At 38.4% G+C, this 20,426-nt stretch overlaps 1 protein-coding gene across 1 annotated transcript in view; it reads right to left on the minus strand.

Moving 5' to 3' along the window:
• UBXN7 (UBX domain protein 7) overlaps window positions 1–20,426 on the minus strand; it is a 60,097-nt gene that overhangs the window by 5,470 nt on the left and 34,201 nt on the right. Inside the window, exons 6-10 of the mRNA XM_046003263.1 lie at window positions 18,459–18,605; window positions 17,607–17,697; window positions 16,815–16,942; window positions 1,003–1,396; window positions 803–882 (exon numbers count right to left, since the gene is read on the minus strand). Coding sequence (XP_045859219.1) covers window positions 803–882; window positions 1,003–1,396; window positions 16,815–16,942; window positions 17,607–17,697; window positions 18,459–18,605 — 840 coding nt within the window. The remainder of the gene's footprint in view (window positions 1–802; window positions 883–1,002; window positions 1,397–16,814; window positions 16,943–17,606; window positions 17,698–18,458; window positions 18,606–20,426) is intronic.

The following is a 20,426-nucleotide window of genomic DNA, read 5'->3' on the forward strand; positions in this document are numbered from 1 at the left end:
TCCATTCTCCCCCTCTAGCTTTACAACCAAACTTCTCAAAGAAGTAAGCTAGACTTGTTCTATCCACAATCTCATCTCCCATTCCCACCCAAATACTAGACCAGGAAGACAGTTCAGGGTATCAGCACCAGTGACCAGAACCTTCTTGTACTTTAGTAATACAGTCTTGAATAATCAGATTAATTCTCTCCAGCCACAGCAAGTGACTAGGTATGGACACCTGACCCAAGGGGGATTCACTAGTCAGACCCATTCTCTGTTCCAGGAGTCAGAAACAGACGAAAGCCCATAAGCTGTGGACTTTAGATGAAAAGGCCCTCAGCATCACTACGATGAACCATGTACAAGTCAAGAGTTAAACAAAAACCCTAGTATATAGAGAGAAGAATGGTGTGAAGCAGAATATCACAAAAGGGAAACAAAACAGGACCCATGAGAGAAACACACAGAAAAACAATTTTGATTCTTAACCACTTTGCAGGTTCAGCTACTAGGACACCCAGGAACCCCACTGTAATCTTCAAGTAACCCTGTTCCCCCTTTCCAGGTATAATTTTGTTGGGTTTCTATCCCACGCAGCCATGAAATAGAAAATCTTGACTGGAAAAAAAAAAAAAAAAAAAGAAAATCTTGCCTAAGATAATTTAAGAAGGAAATAAAGTAATCCAAAGGTTCACCACAGTTAAAGTTTCCAGTTGGAGGCCAGACTGAATACCATCTATTTCAAAGAATCATAAAGCCAATTATGCCAATTGATTACTTTCTCTGCTTCGAGTAAACACCTCCAACTGGATATACTTACCAACAGTTTAGCTTGCTCTGGAAGAGTGATCTGTTCCCTTTTTCCATCTGGATACCGCAACATCAGCTGTGCTTTTGGTCCTAAAGGAAGGGTTAAAAAAAAGAAAAAGATAGTAAGAGCTTAAGACAGAAGACTAACTTAAATAAACCCCTTTAGTGACATCCAAGTTTTAAGTAAAGTAGGCCTAGAATATAACTCACCATTTACATCTATGCCCTCCACTATTCCATCTGGTTTTTCAGGTGACATTTCCAATATTTCTGAATCCACGGCTGGCAATCCTTGGTGGTTTGTGGCTGCTCCAGGCTCAGTTCTGGCTGGGGGTTCAGTCAGTGGCCTTCTATTCTCCTCTTTTCTATGCCCCAAATCTTTGTGGGGAGATTTTCTGGACTTGGCAAGATTCTCTATCTCTTCTTCTTCATCAGAACCACAAACAGATATGAACTCCTCACTGCCAGAAAAAAGTTCAGATTCAGATTCTTCATCTGAGCGGCTATCCTGTTTTGTCTGTGTTGAATCAAAGTGTGTCTCTTGCAAGGAGGCTCTGATGGCAGCTTCTAGCTGGCTGTCTTCACTTGCATCTATAAGGCTCTCCTGAGAGATACAGTCATAAAACATGGGTGGAAAGAAAAAGAAAACAGTTAAACCAAAAAAATAGATAAAGTCAAACAGGTCATAAGAAATTTAACAGTTAAGGCGCCTGGGTGGCTCAGCTGGTTAAGCATCTGCCTTTGGTTCAGGTCATGATCCGCATTCGGCTCCTTCTCCCTCTCTCCGCTCCTTCTCTCTCTCAAATAAATAAAATCTTAAGAAAAAAACAACAACAGAGCACCTGGGTGGCTCAGTGTGTTAAGGCTCTGCCTTCGGCTCAGGTCATGATGCCGGGGTCCTGGGATTGAGTCCCACATCGGGCTCTCTGCTCAGCAGGGGGCCTGCTTCCCTCTCTCTCTCTGTCTGCCTTTCTGCCTACTTGTGATCTCTCTGTCAAATAAATAAATAAAATCTTTAAAAACAAAAACAAAAACAAAACAACAACAACAACAAAAAAGAAATATTAAGATTCAGCTAGACAATATTACTCTCTGCTGAATGTATCTCTTTACTAAATTTTAAGCTATTTGAGTGCAACAACTTTACCTTACACAGCCAAGTTGGAATGTATTATTTTAAAAACAAAAATAAAAATCATCCTACCACCTGGCATAATGTGTATTGTAAGCACAGGTTTCCTTTACATCAAAATGAATAGAATCAAGAAAACAGTTTATTCCCAGCCCATAAAAATAGAAGATTTAAGGTTTTAAAGATTTTATTTATTTATTTGACAAGAGAGAAAGAGATCACAAGTAGGCAGAGAAGCAGGCAGAGAGAGGGGAAAGCAGGCTCCCTGCGGAGCAGAGAGCCAGATGTGGGGCTTGATCCCAGGACCCCGGGATCATGACCTGAGCCAAAGGCAGAGGCTTTAACCCACTGAGCCACCCAGGCGCCCCTCAAGATTTAAGGTTTTAAATATAAAGCCAAAACACTAGTTTTTAAAATGACTCAACACAGAAAAGGATGCCTACCTTTCTCATTACTATTCTTCAACTAGCACTGCTTTGACACAAAGAAAGATACTCATCATTTTGCATAAATCATCATTTTGCAAAAAAATCTAACAGATCTCTAACACTCAAACCAAAACAAAACAGCATATAATGAATGGGAAAAACCAACAACCATGTTTTCCTAAGCTTAATTACAATGAAGGGTTTCACTGTGATCACAAGAATTGCAAATTTCAACAGTTTTCCCCCAGGTAAATTTGTCACAAGTATCAGTAAACTGACTGAGTCACAAAATATGGGTTGTCTAAGTGGAACTTATTTCGATCCCAACTCAAATTATTTAAAAAAAAACTTTGTAAGGTCATCAAAAGTTGAACACTAGACATCTCATGATAGTAAGGAACTGCTGTTAATTTTTTAAGGGTGTGTTACTGGTAGTGTGACTGTGTTTTAAAAAAATAGTCTATCTTTTTTTTTTTTTTTAAGATTGTATTCATTTATTCGATAGAGAGAGGGAAAGAGCACAAGCAGGGGGAGTGGCAGACAGAGGGAAAGGGAGAAAGAGACTCCCTGGAGAGCAGGGAGCCTGACGCAGGGCTCGATCCCAGGACCCCAAGACCATGACCTGAGCTGAAAGAAGACAGACACTTAACTGACTGAACCACCCAGGTGCCCCAAGAGTCTCTACCTTTTAAAGATTTAATGAATAAAAAAAGGAATTCTGAGATTTGTTTCAAAATAATGTGACTAGGATGAGGTATAAATCAAGACTGGCCACGTGCAATGATTACTGGAATTAGTTAATGGATACATAGAGGCTCAATAAATTCCTTCTACTTTTGAATATGGTGAAAATTTTCCGAAATAAGAAGGTAAAAAAAATGTATGGGGCGCTAACAAAAAACTAAAGGAACCTCAATTCGACCTTTACTATCTGCTAATCATAAAGCAAAAAATTTAAGAAAAAAATGTTAAATAAACTTAAGGCTAGGGGCGCCTGGGCGGCTCAGTGGGTTAAAGCCTCTGCCTTGGGCTCAGGTCATGATCCCAGGGCCTAATTGTGATCTCTGCCTGTCAAATAAATCAATAAAATCTTTGGGGCATATGGGTGGGTTAAACCTCTGCCTTCTGCTCAGGTCATGATCCCAGTGTCCTGGGTTTGGGCCTCGCATCAGGCTCTCTGCTTAGCAGGGAGCCTGCTTCCCCACCTCTCTCTCTCTCTGTCTACTTGTGATCTCTGTCAAATAAATAAAATCTTAAAATAAATAAATAAATAAATAAACAACAACAAAAAGTTAAGGCTAATCTACCACCAAAAAGGGGGCAAGTAAAATACCCACATGACCTGCAATGGGTTTTAGGTGGATTGTAGGTTTACAATAATGACACTGCACAGCATGTAGCCTGATTTTAAAGACTGTTTTCATGGCAGACACTACTAGCTTCCTAACCAATATCCATTCTCCCCTGATTTCTTACTTACAGAATCCTAATCGTAAATGTTCTATAAAAGAACATGTCCAGCCAAAAAATTCCATTTATCAGTTTCCCTTGCAGCTAGGAAAAAAAAAATGTGTTATGGAGCTGAGAAAGCACTTACAGAGAAATTATAGAATTCAACACATGTAATAAAAAAGTCTGAAATTAATGACTAAGTTTCCCATCTTAAGTAAAAAAAGTACTCACATAGAAAAAGAAAATTAAATTAAACCCAAACTACACAGAAGGAAAAAGAGAAAGCAAGAAATCAATGACCTAGAAAACAGAAGAAAAGTCATTCAAACCAAATTCTGGTTGTTTAAAATATGTAAACCTGATAAGTCTCTAGCCAAACTGTCAGGAAAAAAAGAAACCACCAATTACCAATAACAGGATTAATAAGAATATTAAGGATTAATAACAATCACTACAAATACTATAGTCACTGAAGGAATAACAAGGAAATATAATGAACAACCTTATGTCAATACAGTCAACCTCTACAGTAAAAGGGACAAACCCATAAAAAGACAAAACCTATTAAAGCTCATTAAAGAATAAATGAGATTGCTTGGGTGGTACAGTGGGTTGTGTGTCTGACTCTGACTCATTTCAACTTGAGTCATGACCCCAGGGTCATGAGATTAAGCCCCTCATGAGCTTCTGCTCTCAGCGCAGTCTGCTTGAAACTCCCTCTTCCTCTCCCTCATCACCTCCCATGCCCCCACATTCTCGGGCTCTATTCCAAATAAATAAATCTTAAAAAAAAAAAGAGAGAGAGAGAGAAATGGATAATTTAATCTTAAATGGTTCAGAACTGCTTTGTACCATAATTGCATCCTTCTGTAATTTTGAGACTGTTTTAAAATTTTAAACAATACTTTTATCTGCTAAAGACCTTCAATGTCACAAGAACATCAAAACTAGTGACCATTCTGAAGAAAATGAAATAAGAAATACATATTATCACTGTTATAAAAATTTATTTCCATGAAATAAAGATGTGGTAAATATAGCAAATTATTGTATCCTACCAACTCTGTGTATAGTAATCAAACTTTCTATTATTAAAAAAAGAAATAAAGTGATAATTGAGTAGTTCTTTATCCATTAATTGAGTCTGTAGGGCGTCTGGGGGTTCAGTGGGTTAAGCTCTGCCTTCAGCTCAGGTCATGATCTCAGGGTCCTGGAATCGAGCCCCACATGGGGCTCTCTGCTCAGCAGGGAGCCTGCTTCCCCCCTTCTCTCTATGCCTGCTTCTCTGCTTACTTATGATCTCTGTCTGTCAAATAAATAAACAAAATCTTAAAAAATAATAATAAAGGGGCGCCTGGGTGGCTCAGTGGATTAAGCCGCTGCCTTCGGCTCAGGTCATGATCTCGGGGTCCTGGGATCAAGCCCCGCATCGGGCTCTCTGCTCCGCAGGGAGCCTGCTTCCCCCTCTCTCTCTGCCTGCCTCTCTGCCTACTTGTGATCTCTCTCTCTGTCAAATGAATAAATAAAATCTTTAAAAAAAAAAAATAATAATAATAAATTGAATTTTTTATTGTTTTTAAACAATAAAATTGTTTTTAATATTTAAATATTTTATTTAAATATTTAAATATTTAAACAATAAATATTGGTTTTTTATTGTTTTTAAAGATTTTATTTATGTATTTGACACAGAGAGAGAGCATATGCGGGGGGAGCAGCAGGCAAAGAAGAGGGAGAAGCAGACTTCCCACTGAGCAGGGAGGCCTATGTGGAACTTGACCCTGGGACTGGACCTAGAGCTTTCTTTTTGGGGAGTTTTAAACTATAGATTCAGGGCGCCTGGGTGGCTCAGTCAGTTAAGCCTCTGCCATTGGCTCAGGTCAAGATCCCGAGGGTGCTGGGATCAAGTCCCACACAGGGCTTCCTGCTCACCAGAAAGTCTGGTTCTCCCTCTACCCTTTCCCCTGCTTGTGACCTTTCTCTCTCTCTCTCAAGTAAAATCGTAAAAAAAAGAAATAATATATCCATTTTATACAAACTCTTCCTGAAAACAGAAGTGAAAGAAACACTTCCCAATTCATCGTGAGGCAAGCATTAACCTTATACCAAAACCAGTCAAAGATATTATGAGGAAGACAAAACAAAAGACAAAGAAACTACAAACCAATATCCCTCATGAACACAGACCCAAGAATTCTTAACAAAATTTTAGCAAATCAAACCCACCACACATAAGGAAGTAATGCCCTGATAACCAAATGGGTTTTAGCTCAGGAATGCAAGTTTGGTTTAACATTAAAAAGTCAACCAACAGAATTCAATAAAAAAGAAAACCAATGTACATCTGAACAGATGTAAAAAAAATCTTCTGACAAAATTCCCTCATGATATAAACTCAGTAAACTAGAAAGAGAAGGAAACTTCCCTCAACCTGATAAACTATATAAGAAACCGCTAACATCAAAGTTAATGGTGACAGAGTGAATATTTTCAACACAATACCAGATGCAAATCAAGGATATCTAATCTCACTACCTCTATTTAACTTTGTACTAGAGGTCCTACCTAAGAAAAAGGTATAGAGAATGGAAAGGAAGAAATAAACAAAGTCTTCATATGCTAACAACACGACCATCTACACAGAAAATCCTAAGGGATCTACAAAAAAGTTACTAGAACTAATAAGTAAATTTAGCAAGGCTGCAAGCTACAAGGGCAATATACAAAAACTGTAGAACAGTGCTGAGAGAAATTTAAGACAAATAGAGAGATCATGGATTTGAATACCCAGTATTGTTAGGATGTCAATTTTCTCCAAAATGATCCATAAAGCCAATGTAAATCCAGTCAAAATCCCAGCAGCTTTCCTTGTGGAAAGTGACAAACTGATTCTAAAATGTATGTGGTTTTTGGGGTGGTTTGTCAGAAAAGCATGGCACTCTTGATATCAGGGTTATGAATCTGAGCCCCACAGTGAGTGCAGAGATTACTAAAATAAATAAACTTTAAAATAAGCAAAAAATAAATAAGGCTTATAGATCCTTCCCATGTTAAAAATAAAACAAAAAATTTTAATTTAAAAAAAAAAAAAAACTTGTATGGAAACATAAAGTACCTGAAATAAACTGTAAAGAACAAAGTTGAAAAATTTATACCATGCAATTTCAAGACTTATAAAGCTACAGTAATCATTAAGACAGAAAATATTTGTGTAAAGAAAGGTATATCAATCAAAAAGAGTCCACACAATTATCATATGATCTCTCTGATATGGAGAATTGGAGAGGCAGGGTGGGGAGTCGTGGGGGATGGGGGGGAAATGAAACAAGATGGGATCGGGAAGGAGACAAACCATAAGATGCTCTTAATCTCACGAAACAAGCTGAGGGTTGCTGGGGGTTGGAGAGGGAGGGAGAGGGTGGCTGGGTTATGGACAGTGGGGAGGGTATGTGCTATGGTGAGTGCTGTGAAATTTATAAGCCTGATGATTCAAAGATCTGTACACCTGAAACAAGTAATAGATTATATGTTAATAAAAATAATTAATAAAAAAAGATTTTTTAGATAAGAGACAAAAAGCATGAAATATAAAAGTTATAAACTGGATTTCATGAAAATTTTAAAATTTGCTCTTCAAAAGACTATTATGAAATGAGTAAGTAACAGACTAGGAGAAAATATATGCAGACCATATACCCAACAAAGGTTTATTACCTAAGGAACTCTTATAACCCAATAAGAGATATACAACTCAATAAAAAAATGAGCCAGAGATCTGAGTAAATGCTTTACCAAAAGAGAGAGATAGCATAAAAGCACATGAAAAGGTCCTCATATCAAAAATCAAAACTTGTCAAAAAAAAAAATATCAAAACTTGTCAATTTTAAACATGCTATTTATTGCACATTAACTGTACTTCATAAAGCTGTAACTTTTTTTTTAAAGATGTTATTTAATTTTAGAGAGAGAAAGAGAGAGCACATGAGCAAAAGCAAAGGAGAAGCAAAGGGGGAGGGAAAAATGGAGGGAGAAGGAATCCTAGGCAGACTGTGCTGAACACAAAGCCAAATGTGGGGCTTGATCTCATGATCTCAAGATCATGACCTGAGCTGAAACCAAGAGTCAATGCTTAACCAACTGAGCCACCCAGGTGCCCCTATAACCTTTTTTTAAATAAAATAAACTTAAGGAGCACCTGGGTGGCTCAGCCATTGAGCATCTGCCTTCAGCTCAGGTCATGATCCTGGGGTCCTGGGATTGAGCCCTGTGTCAGGCTCCCTGCTCAGCGGGAAGCCTGCTTCTCCCTCTCCCATTCCAATCCCTGCTAGTATTCCTGCTCTCGCTGTCTGTCAAATAAATAAAGTCTTAAAAATAAATAAAAATAAAAATAAACTTAAGGCTAACTTATCACACACACAAAAGCAAATAGATGTGCCCATATGACATGCAATGGCTTAGATGGACTACAGATAATAACACTGTGTACCACTATAGGATGATTTTAAAGAATGACACTATGATGGACAGTACTAGTTTCCTATCTCACATTCAGACTTCTTTGCCTCCTTAACAGAACCTCAACTATGTTTGTGCAAGGACATGTGTCCAGCTAAAGTAAGCAGAATTCTTATCTGTAGCTGTTTCCTTTTGTATAGAGGCACTACCCCCTTCTTCCTTGCCCATGCTTGGATATAATGCCTGGGAGCACAGCATTTATACTGTGAACATGAAAACAAAAAGCCAATACTAAGAATAAAGGAGGGGATGGAGGCAGGAGAGGGAACCCGGTTCCCTATGACATCCACAGGAGTCATATCCTAGACTGCCTATGTCAATTTCTTGTTAAGAAAACAAATGTCTTCCTTGTTTAAGTTATTTGCTGGTGATTCTCTTGCACACAGTTGATCATTCAATTTAGTTTCCGATGTGGGGACTGAGGTACTAGTTACCTGAATCTCCCCTATGTATTTGTCCAATGTTATGGTTCCACTCTCCCACTAAAAAGCTTACTTTTTTAAAAGAGATTTGGTGAAGTAAACTCAATTTATGTTGTTGTAATTCAGCAATTCACAAGTCCAGGGTCTGGTTTTTCAAAGTGTCAGTCTTATGACTACAAAGGATAAGAAATAAGAAACTCTCTTAAGGCAATTATAAAAACTCTCTGGGGTTTTTTATGCTTTAAAAAAGAATTTTACTTAAGGGGTGCCTGGATGGCTCAGTTGTTAAGTGTCTGCCTTCGGCTCAGGTCATGATCCCAGGGTCACAGGATCGAACGCTGCATTGTGCTCCCTGCTCTGTGAGGAGTCTGCTTCTCCCCCTCCCACTCCCTCTGCTTGTGATTCCCTCTCTGGCTGTCTCTCTCTCTCAAATAAATAAATAAAATATATATTAAAAAAAAGTATTTTACTTAAGTAAAACTTCTCTGAATGAGAAAAAGCAACCCGCCCCCAAAAAACCAAAACATAAAACAAAAAAACCCCAAATACTGCATCTACAGATAAGATGAAACAAGGTTTTAGTTCTGCAATACTATGTCTACCCAAATAAAACTTCTGTAAGGGGGGAAAAAAGAACTCTACACCACTCTGTGGCAAGCACCCATAGCATTCATAGCATTTTGTGCCTGTGGGTACTTTACTCTAGGTGATAACTTAAGAACAGTACAACTGCATGATATGGACGGCTAAAGTGATATCCTCTGAACCTAATTTTATTCTCGCTGCCATCAAACCCAAATAGCTCCTATAACCAATGTGAGAGTCCCATATCTTTGAAGCTCTCTTACATGCCAGTAATCCTGATTCCAATTATCAAACAGGTCTGCCTCATAATAGCATATTATAGAAATTAAATATAGAAATAATCTCTAGGTGGGCTGGAAAGCCAGGTCCCAAAGCTATTTAACCAATAATAATGCCCAGCTATTTCACCATGAGTGCTGTCTAGGAAAAATACCATTTCTATTGCTGCTGAGACTTGGATACCAAAAGTCCTGGCAGTGCTGCCCCTGAAGAACTGGACTCCTCTGTCACTGGGTTTGCCACAGGAGTTGTCCTGTCCGCTACTACACACATTGTTTACTTCTATATCTGGGTCTCATGTCACATATCTGTACCCTAATTGCAAGGGAGACTGGGAATATGAATCTTTTTTTTTTAATTTAATTTTTTTAAAAAAATAAACATATAATGTATTTTTATCCCCAGGGGTACAGGTCTGTGAATCGCCAGGTTTACACACTTCACAACACTCACCATAGCACATACCCTCCCCAATGACCATAACCCCACCCCCCCCAACACTCTCCCCCCAGCAACCCTCAGTTTGTTTTGTGAGATTAAGAGTCACTTATGGTTTGTCTCCCTCTGGATCCCATCTTGTTTCATTTATTCTTTTCCTACCCCCCCAGGTCCCCCATGTTGCATCTCCACTTCCTCATATCAGGGAGATCATATGATAGTTATCTTTCCGCGACTGACGTATTTCACTAAGCATGACACCCTCTAGTTCCATCCACGTCGTCGCAAATGGCAAGATTTCATTTCTTTTGATGGCTGCATAGCATTCCATTGTGTATATATACCACATCTTCTTTCATTCATCTGCTGATGGACATCTAGGTTCTTTCATAGTTTGGCTATTATAGACATTGCTGCTATAAACATTCGGGTGCACATGTCCCTTCGGATCACTACGTTTGTATCTTTAGGGTAAATACCCAGTAGTGCAATTGCTGGGTCATAAGGTAGTTCTATTCTCAACTTTTTGAGGAACCTCCATGCTGTTTTCCAGATTGGTTGCACCAGCTTGCATTCCCACCAACAGTGTAGGAGGGTTCCCCTTTCTCCGCATCCTTGCCAGCATTTGTCATTTCCTGACTTGTTAATTTTAGCCATTCTGACTGGTGTGAGGTGGTATCTCATTGTGGTTTTGATCTGTATTTCTCTAATGCCGAATGATGTGGAGCACTTTTTCATGTGTCTGTTGGCCATCTGGTCTTCTTTGCAGAAATGCCTGTTCATGTCCACTGCCCATTTCTTGATTGGATTATTTGTTCTTTGGGTGTTGAGTTTGATAAGCTCTTTACAGATTGCGGACACTAGCCCTTTATCTGATATGTCATTTGCAAATATCTTCTCCCATTCTGTCAGTTGTCTTGGTTTTGTTAACTGTTTCCTTTGCTGTGCAAAAGCTTTTGATCTTGATGAAACCCCAATAGTTCATTTATGTCCTTGCTTCCCTTGCCTTTGGCGATGTTCCTAGGAAGATGTTGCTGCGGCTGAGGTCGAAGAGGTTGCTGCCTGTGTTCTCCTCAAGGATTTTGATGGATTCCTTTCTCACATTGAGGTCCTTCATCCATTTTGAGTCTATTTTCGTGTGTGGTGTAAGGAAATGGTCCAATTTCATTTTTCTGCATGTGGCTGTCCAATTTTCCCAACACCATTTGTTGAAGAGGCTATCTTTTTTCCACTGGACATTCTTTCCTGCTTTGTCAAAGATGAGTTGACCATAGAATTGAGGGTCTATTTCTGGGCTCTCTATTCTGTTCCACTGATCTATGTGTCTGTTTTTGTGCCAGTACCATACTGTCTTGATGATGACAGCTTTGTAATAGAGCTTGAAGTCAGAATTGTGATGCCACCAACTCTGGCTTTCTTTTTCAATATTCCTTTGGCTATTAGATGTCTTTTCTGGATCCATATAAATTTTAGGATTATTTGTTCCATTTCTTTGAAAAAAATGGGTGGGATTTTGATAGGGATTGCATTAAATGTGTAGATTGCCTTAGGTAACATAGACATTTTCACAATATTTGTTCTTCCAATCCAGGAGCATGGAGCATTTTTCCATTTCTTTGTGTCTTCCTCAATTTCTTTCATGAGTACTTTATAGTTTTCTGAGTACAGATTCTTAGCCTCTTTAGTTAGGTTTATTGCTAGGTATCTTTCGGTTTTGGGTGCAATTGTAAATGGGATTGACTCCTAAATTTCTCTTTCTTCTGTCTTGTTGTTGGTGTAGAGAAATGCAACTGATTTCTGTGCATTGATTTCACATCCTGACACTTTATACTAAATTCCTGTACAAGTTCTGGCAGTTTTGAAGTGGTGTCTTTGGGGTTTTCCACATGTAGTATCATATCATCTGCAAAGAGTGATAGTTTGACTTCTTTTTTGCCGATTTGCCTTTAATGCCTTTATTTTCTTTTTGTTGTCTGACTGCTGAGGCTAGCACTTCTAGTACTATGTTGAATAGCAGTGGTGATAATGGACATCCCTGCCATGTTCCTGACCTTAGCGGTAAAGCTTTCAGTTTTTCTCCATTGAGAATGATATTTGCGGTGGGTTTTTCATCGATGGCTTTGATAATATTGAGGTGTGTGCCCTCTATCCCTACACTTTGAAGAGCTTTGATCAGGAAGGGATGCTGTAATTTATCAAATGCTTTTCCAGCATCTATTGAGAGTATCATAGGGTTCTTGTTCTTTTACTAATGTGTTGTATCGCATTGATTGATTTGTGGATGTTGAACCAACCTTGCAGCCCTGGAATAAATCCCACTTGGTTGTGGTGAATAATCCTTTTAATGTACTGTTGGATCCTATTGGCTAGTATGTTGGTGAGAATTTTCACATCTGTGTTCATCAAGGATATTGGTCTGTAGTTCTCTTTTTTGATGGGATCCTTGTTTGGTTTTGGGATCAAGGTGATGCTGGCCTCATAAAATGAGTTTGGAAGTTTTCCTTCCATTTCTATTTTCTGGAACAGTTTCAGGAGAATAGGAATTAGTTCTTCTTTAAATGTTTGGTAAAATTCCCCTGGGGAAGCCATCTGCTTTTGTTTCTTTGGAGATTTTTGATGACTGTTTCCATCTCCTTACTGGTTATGGGTCTGTTCAGGTTTTCTATTTCTTCCTGGTTCAGTTGTGGTTAGTTTATATGTCTCTAGGAATGCATCCATTTCTTCCACATTGTCAAATTTGTTGGCGTAGAGTTGCTCATAGTATGTTCTTATAATTGTTTGTATTTCTTTGGTGTTGGTTGTGGTCTCTCCTCTTTCATTCATGATTTTATTTATTTGGGCCCTTTCTCTTTTCTTTTTGATAAGTCTGGCTAGGGATTTACAATCTTATTAATTCTTTCAAAAAACCAGCTTCTAGATTCGTTGATTTGTTCTATTGTTTTTTTGGTTCTATTTCATTGATTTCTGCTCTGATCTTTATGATTTCTCTTCTCCTGCTGGGTTCAGGCTTTCTTTCTTGTTCTTTCTCCAGCTCCTTTAGGTGTAGGGTTAGGTTATGTACTTGAGACCTTTCTTGTTTCTTGAGAAAGGCTTGTACTGCTATATACTTTCCTCTCAGGACTGCCTTTGCTGTGTCCCACAGATTTTGAACCATTGTGTTTTCATTATCATTTCTTTCCATGAATTTTTTCAATTCTTTAATTTCCTGGTTGATCCATTCATTCTTTAGAAGGATGCTGTTTAGTCTCCATGCATTTGGGTTCTTTCCAAATTTCCTCTTGCGATTGAGTTCTAGCTTCAGAGCATTGTGGTCTGAAAATATGTAGGGAATGATCCCAATCTTTCCATACCAATTGAGACCTGATTTAGGATCCAGGATGTGATCTATTCTGGAGAATGTTCCATGTGCACTAGAGAAGAATGTGTATTCTGTTGCTTTGGGATGAAATGTTCTGAATATATCTGTGATGTCCATCTGGTCCAGTGTGTCATTTAAGGCCTTTATTTCCTTGTTGATCTTTTGCTTGGATGATCTGTCCATTTCAGTGAAGGGAGTGTTAATGTCCCCTACTATTATTGTATTATTGTTGATGTGTTTCTTTGACTTTGTTATTAATTGGTTTATATAGTTGGGTGCTCCCACATTAGGGGCATAGATATTTAAAATTGTTAGATCTTCTTGTTGGACAGACCCTCTGAGTATGATATAGTGACCTTCCTCATCTATTATAGTCTTTGGCTTAAAATCTGATTGATCTGATATAAGGATTGCCACCCCAGCTTTCTTCTGATGTCCATTAGCATGGTAAATTGTTTTCCACCCCCTCACTTTAAATCTGGAGGTGTCTTCGGGTCTAAAATAAGTTTCTTGTAGGCAACATATTGATGGGTTTTGTTTTTTTATCCATTCTGATACCCTGTGTCTTTTGACTGGGGCATTTAGCCCATTAACATTCAGGCTAACTATTGAGAGATATGAATTTAGTGCCATTGTATTGCCTGTAGGGTGACTGTTACTGTATATTGTCTCCGTTCCTTTCTGGTCTACTACTTTTAGGGTCTCTCTTTGCTTAGAGGACCCCTTTCAATATTTCCTGTAGAGCTGGTTTGGTGTTTGCAAATTCTTTCAGTTTTTGTTTGTCCTGCAAGCTTTTTATCTCTCCTTCTATTTTCAATGATAGCCTAGCTGGATATAGTATTCTTGGCTGCATGTTTTTCTCATTTATTGCTCCGAATATATCATGCCAGTTCTTTCTGGCCTGCCAGGTCTCTGTGGTTAAGTCTGCTGCCAATCTAATATTTTTACCATTGTATGTTACAGACATCTTTTTCCGGGCTGCTTTCAGGATTTTCTCTTTGTCAGTAAGACTTGCAAATTTTACTATTAGGTGACGAGGTGTGGACCTATTCTTGTTGATTTTGAGGGGGATTCTCTGCACCTCCTGGATTTTGATGCTTGTTCCCTTTGTCATATTAGGGAAATTCTCTCCAACATACCTTCTGTTCCCCTCTCTCTTTCTTCTTCTTCTGGAATCCCAATTATTCTGATGTTGTTTCGTCTTATGGTGTCACTTATCTCTTGAATTCTCCCCTCGGGGTCCAGTAGCTGTTTGTCCCTCTTTTGCTCAGCTTCTTTGTTCTCTGTCATTTGGTCTTCTATATCACTAATTCTTTCTTCTGCCTCATTTTTCCTAGCAGTAAGAGCCTCCATTTTTTATTGCACCTCATTAATAGCTTTTTTAAATTTCAACTTGGTTAGATTTTAGTTCTTTTATTTCTCCAGAAGGGCTTTTATATCTCCAGAGAGGGTTTCTCTAATATCTTCCACGCCTTTTTTGAGCCCTGCTAGAACTTTGAGAATTGTCATTCCGAACTCTAGATCTGACATATCACCAATGTCCGTATTGATTAGGTGCCTAGCCTTCGGTACTGTCTCTTGTTTTTTTTTTTGTGGTGAGTTTTTCTGCCTTGTCATTTTGTCCAGGTAAGAGTATATGAAGAAGCAAATAAAATACTAAAAGGGTGGCAAAGACCCCTGGAAAATGCGCTTTAACCAAATCAGAAGAGACCCCAAATCGTGGGAGAGAGAAAGGGGATAAAAAAAAGTTCAGAAAAAAAAATTAAAAAAAGAAAACAAATAAAGAAAAAAATATATATATTATACTGGTGACACGAAAAGGGTCACCCACTTAATTTTGGGAGTATTTTGGTCTCCTAGAAGAAACTACCTCCCAAAATTTTAAAGAATGAAAAACGTATATAAGGGTAAACACAATGAAGGGATGGAAACATATGCCTATAAAAATGGAAAAAAAAATTTATTTTTTTTTTTTTTAATTTCTGAAAAAGGAGTTGATAAAGTAAGTTGGTTGGGAGAATGAAGAAAAACAAAGTGGAGAGAATTTGCTCGGACTGGAGACTAGAACAAGCCCGGAGCTAGATTTAGGGTATATTTTGATCTATTAGAAGAAGTCGTACCCCAAATTTTTTAGGAGAAAAAACCCTATGTGTATACAAAAAATAAAGTTAAATACAATGAAGGATAAAATATGACTATAATAATGAAGGTTCAAAAAAGATTATTATTCTTTTATGAAAGGTATTATTAAGATAAACTAGTTTAAAAATGTTAAAAAAGAAAAGGGTAAAAGTTAAAAAAAATTTAGCAGAAGAAAAATAAAATAAAAATAAATTAAATCAACTGCAAGATTAAAGAATCATGGAGAGAAAGCCATGAGTTCCATGCTTTGCTTTCTCCTCCTCTGGAATTCCGCTATTCTCCTTGGTAGGTGAACTTGGTCCTGGCTGGATTTCTTGCTGATCTTCTGGGGGAGGGGCCTATTGTAGTGATTCTCAAGTGTCTTTGCCCAAAGTGGAACTGCACCGGAGTCGGGCTAAGTAATCCCCTCTGGTTCGCTTTTCGGAGCTTTTGCTCCCTGAATGCTTTCCGGAGAGCTCTGGAGGATGGGAATGAAGATGGCGGCCTCCCAGTCTCTGGCCCGGAGGAGCGGAGAGCCTGGGGCCCCACTCCTCAGTGCGCCCCCAGAGAACAGCACCCAATCACTCGCGCATTCCCGGCCTCCGGCTGTGGTCCCAGCTCACCCAGCCTGTGACCGGTTCAAGGTAACCCCGAGCTGAGAGCTCAGTCCTCGGCTCTGTCTCTGTAGCCGGCTTCCCCGTTCTAATACCTGCGAGCTCTGCGACACTCCGATACCCCCGATCCTTCTGTGACCCTGCGGGACCTGGAGCCATGCTGACCCCACGTGGGCTTCACCCAGTTTAGCCTCTGGAGCAATGTCCCTCAGTGGAACAGACTTTTAAAAGTCCTGATTTTGTGCTCCGTTGCTCTGCCGCTTGCCGGGAGCCGGCCCCTCCCACTGCAGTCTATCTTCTCGTCACTTTGGATTCACTTCTCCGCCAGTCCTACCTTTCAGAAAGTGGTCGATTTTCTGTTTCTAGAGTTGCTGTTCTTTTCTTCAATATCCCATTGGATTTGTAGGTGTTTGCAATGGTTAGATAACCTATCTAGCTGATCTCCTGCTACCTGATGTAGTCTCAGCCTGCTACTTTTCTGCCATCTTGACTCCTCTCCTGGGAATATGAATCTTATAATTTCACTTTAAAGACTGAATTCTTATGTGGGAAATTATCCAAATATAAGGAGGGTGTCTAAGATGCCGTACAGCTACAAACTTACTCAAAACATTTTACACAACACATTTATATACAATACACTTAACTGCCCATCACCACTTCTCAGTCATACTTACTGAACGGGCACATTTTTTGGGGGGACTGCTAGAAAGTCCATCCAGTTGCCCATGTTCACCCAGAAATCCTGTCACTTGATCCAAGAAAGAAGAAACATCTAACTGGTGCCACTCTACTAGCTTCTGACCTAAAAATTAAAAACCAGGATATATAATAAAATCAACACTCTTTCTGAACATTCTCATTAAATATTTCTTTGGCACATGTATAATTAAAATTTGTATGGGAACATACACTCTACCCTTCACCAGCATTAAGTAACATAGTGTCTTCATAAATTAGAGGATACATTAATTATAACCAACGTAAGAGACTCCCAACCATCATGGCAGGGGAGCTATGTTATCTGCTGATATCACTAATTGCCATTTAAGAAGAGATTCAGACAAAGCACTACCTATATGAAATTCACTTAAAATAATAAAACTAGCTCTACCCTCTGCTTCTCTGGTGGGATTACAACCAGTAATTGAACAATCTTAATATTTTAAGGATAGAAAACCTAAGGGGATCCCTTATAAAAAAGACAAGAAAGATAAAAAGCTATTCTTTGAAAGGACAGAATTGTACAAAAATATAAAATACTACCATCTCCCAAAGTTAATAGAAACAGACTCCTAAACATATACTTCACAGATATTTAAACATTTCTCAAGGGCATGAACAAAACCTCTTTATCTAAATTATTACAAATAACTGAAATTTGATCCAAGTCAAATATTAAAAATCAATTATTGAGAAAAAGAAAGATAAATGAGAGGCTAAAGACTATAAGCGGACATAAATCTTACCTGTCCGTGGATCCAGGATGGAAACATAGGGGAAATCCCCCAGCTTATAAAACTGTATGTATCTCTGACCTTCCTCACTGTCATGATAAACCTGTAATCATTAATATTTAAAAAAGGTCAGTTTCTAAAAATTAAGTGTCAACTACATCCTTGTTATATACCAACAGCAATTAATTATCCAACTACACCTTTGGTATGTGTTAGAATCTTACTACATTAAATAGAAAATGAAAGTGATCTGGTATGAATCCCTCAACTTCCTGCCCTCAATCCCTCTGGAAACTTACAGAAACATTAATCTGTTCTTCCTCCCTTCCCAATTTATTGCTCTTCCTGTTTATCTGTCCACCTATGTCATTCTTCTCAATTGTATGCATCTTAGTAAATCACAATATACTAGGGCGCCCGGGTGGCTCAGTGGGTTAAAGCCTCTGCCTTTGGCTCAGGTCATGATCCCAGGGTCCTGGGTTTGGGTCTCGTATCAGGCTCTCTGTTCAGCAGGGAGCCTGCTTCCCCTTCTCTCTCTCTGCCTGCCTCTCTGCCTACCTGTGATCTGTCAAATAAATAAATAAAATCTTAAAAAAAATATGTATATAAACTCTTCTGAGATATGAGTATTACATGGTTTACATGGCATGGTTCTTTTTTTCCTCCTTCCCTTAGGAGTTCTTTATTGCTGCCCTTATTTTCACTTGCCCTTACTGTTTTAGCCATTATAGGTGGTTTTATTTTTTCCTATGTCACAATTTAACTCTTATTAATTTTTTCCCCATTTTATAACCTAATGCTTCTTCCCCAACATCCATACTGTAGAAGTAAAATACCACAAAAGTTTTGATTAACTCTCCTCACCTGCCAGAAAATGAAATGTTCCCGGATAATATTCTTCACAGCTTCATTGCTCCATACATCACGATTGAGGCATTGGCATGCAAAGTCTTGTACATTTTGAATGTTTATCATTAGCCACTTATTTTGCATCTGGCCACACTCTTTGGCCTGTAATAATAAAGTAACATAACACTTGTTAGAAACACTTTCTACTTGGTAACTGATATGTTTCAGAATTCAGAAGTTGTCTTCATAAATATTTTTTTCCTCAGTACATCATTTAGAGTTTTCAGTAACTATACAGTATTTACATTAATTTGCATATATATATAATTATACTCTCTCCATTTTCAAGCGTTCTTCAAATTTAAATTAACGCTTTTCATTTCTACACTGTTACTTATTTAATGACTAGATTTCTACTGTACATTTAAACATCTTTACCTAAAAAAGATTCCACAAACAAGGTAGACAAGTCACCTAATTATATTGTATTGTCTCTTCTGATCCCTATCCACAAATATCTCTCCTTTTAAACAGATGTAAGCAGTAGGTATTACTTTGTTGTTTTCTTTTCAATACTTACATACATGTGTATACATAACTTCAAAATGTGTTTCCCATACACAGTTTCAAATACCATTTTCATCCCAACTATCAGGCAGGTACTATCTTACAGAATCACCCTAAACACTTCATTAGAGCTACCAAGGGTGTCTTCTCCTAAGGTTGTTATTCCTAAAGATGGATTTCAAAACATGAGATCACAGCATCACAGAATATTTCAGTATGATCTCCAAGGCTCCCTACTATATGGTACAAATATCAATCATGAATGCGTACTTTTTGCTTCACAGTTCCTCATTACCACAAAGACCTATAAAATACTGCCAAATAGGAAAAGAATAGCAAGAAGGCAAATAGGCAAATGTTACCTCAAACCTCTGCATAAGATCCAAAATGAAAGGTACAGTTTTGAATAATTCTTTCCTAGAATCATATTCTTTTCCTATCAGGTTGACATGAGAAAATCTTAAGGATCAATTCACTCAGATTAGTAACAACTGAAGAACATAAACATTTTGGAAGTATTGTAAGATGTAAAACCAGGAATGTCTTCTGTTTTAAGGCTTACACAATTTTGAAAATACTGTTTGTTTTTTTTTGTATGAATCCCCCCAAAACAATTTTCTAATATTCGTTACTGATCCCATGAGTGAAAACCCAAGTTCTAAAAAGAAGTATCCATGTATTGAGCCAGGAAGCTGTAATTAACTGGTTGAAGCCTTATTTTAAATTATAGTACAATAAGAATTTTATTATACAAATATAATAACTCCTTGTTCCTAGAAGAAGAAAACATCTTTGAGTTGACTAATGAATCATCAAAGACTCTCAACTCTAGTCTTACTTACATGACAAAAAGAAATGCTTGGGGCTTCAGGTTAGCTCAGACCCTGCCTTTGGCTTGGGTCATGGTCTGGGGTTCTAGGGTTGAGCCCCAGATCACACTCCAAGCTCAGGGAAGGGCCTGCTTCTCCCTCTCTGTGCCTGCCCCTCCCAGTGCTCTGTCTCTCCCTCAAATAGGTGAATAAAACCTGGAAGGAAGGCAGGCAGGCAGGCAGGCAGGCTTAGACAAATCACTATCAACTGGATTTTCTGTTACATGCAGCCAAATACTTTCAGGTTTTACAATTCAGAAAATTAAAACTGAAGTACAGGCTTAGTTAAATTTTTAATTCTCAGTATAGGCTACTCTAAGAGTATGTCAAAGTACAAAATCTTTTAAAAAACAACCATGACTGGGGCGCCTGGGTGGCTCAGTGGGTTAAAAGCCTCTGTCTTCAGCTCAGGTCATCATCCCGGGGTCCTGGGATGGAGCCCCGCATCGAGCCCCGCACCAGGCTCTCTGCTCGGCGGGGAGCCTGCTTCCTCCTCTCTCTCTGCCTGCCTCTCTGCCTACTTGTGATCTCCGACAAATAAATCAAT

This window comes from Meles meles, chromosome 4 (genome assembly GCF_922984935.1).
Source record: "Meles meles chromosome 4, mMelMel3.1 paternal haplotype, whole genome shotgun sequence".
Classification (NCBI taxonomy): domain Eukaryota; kingdom Metazoa; phylum Chordata; class Mammalia; order Carnivora; family Mustelidae; genus Meles; species Meles meles.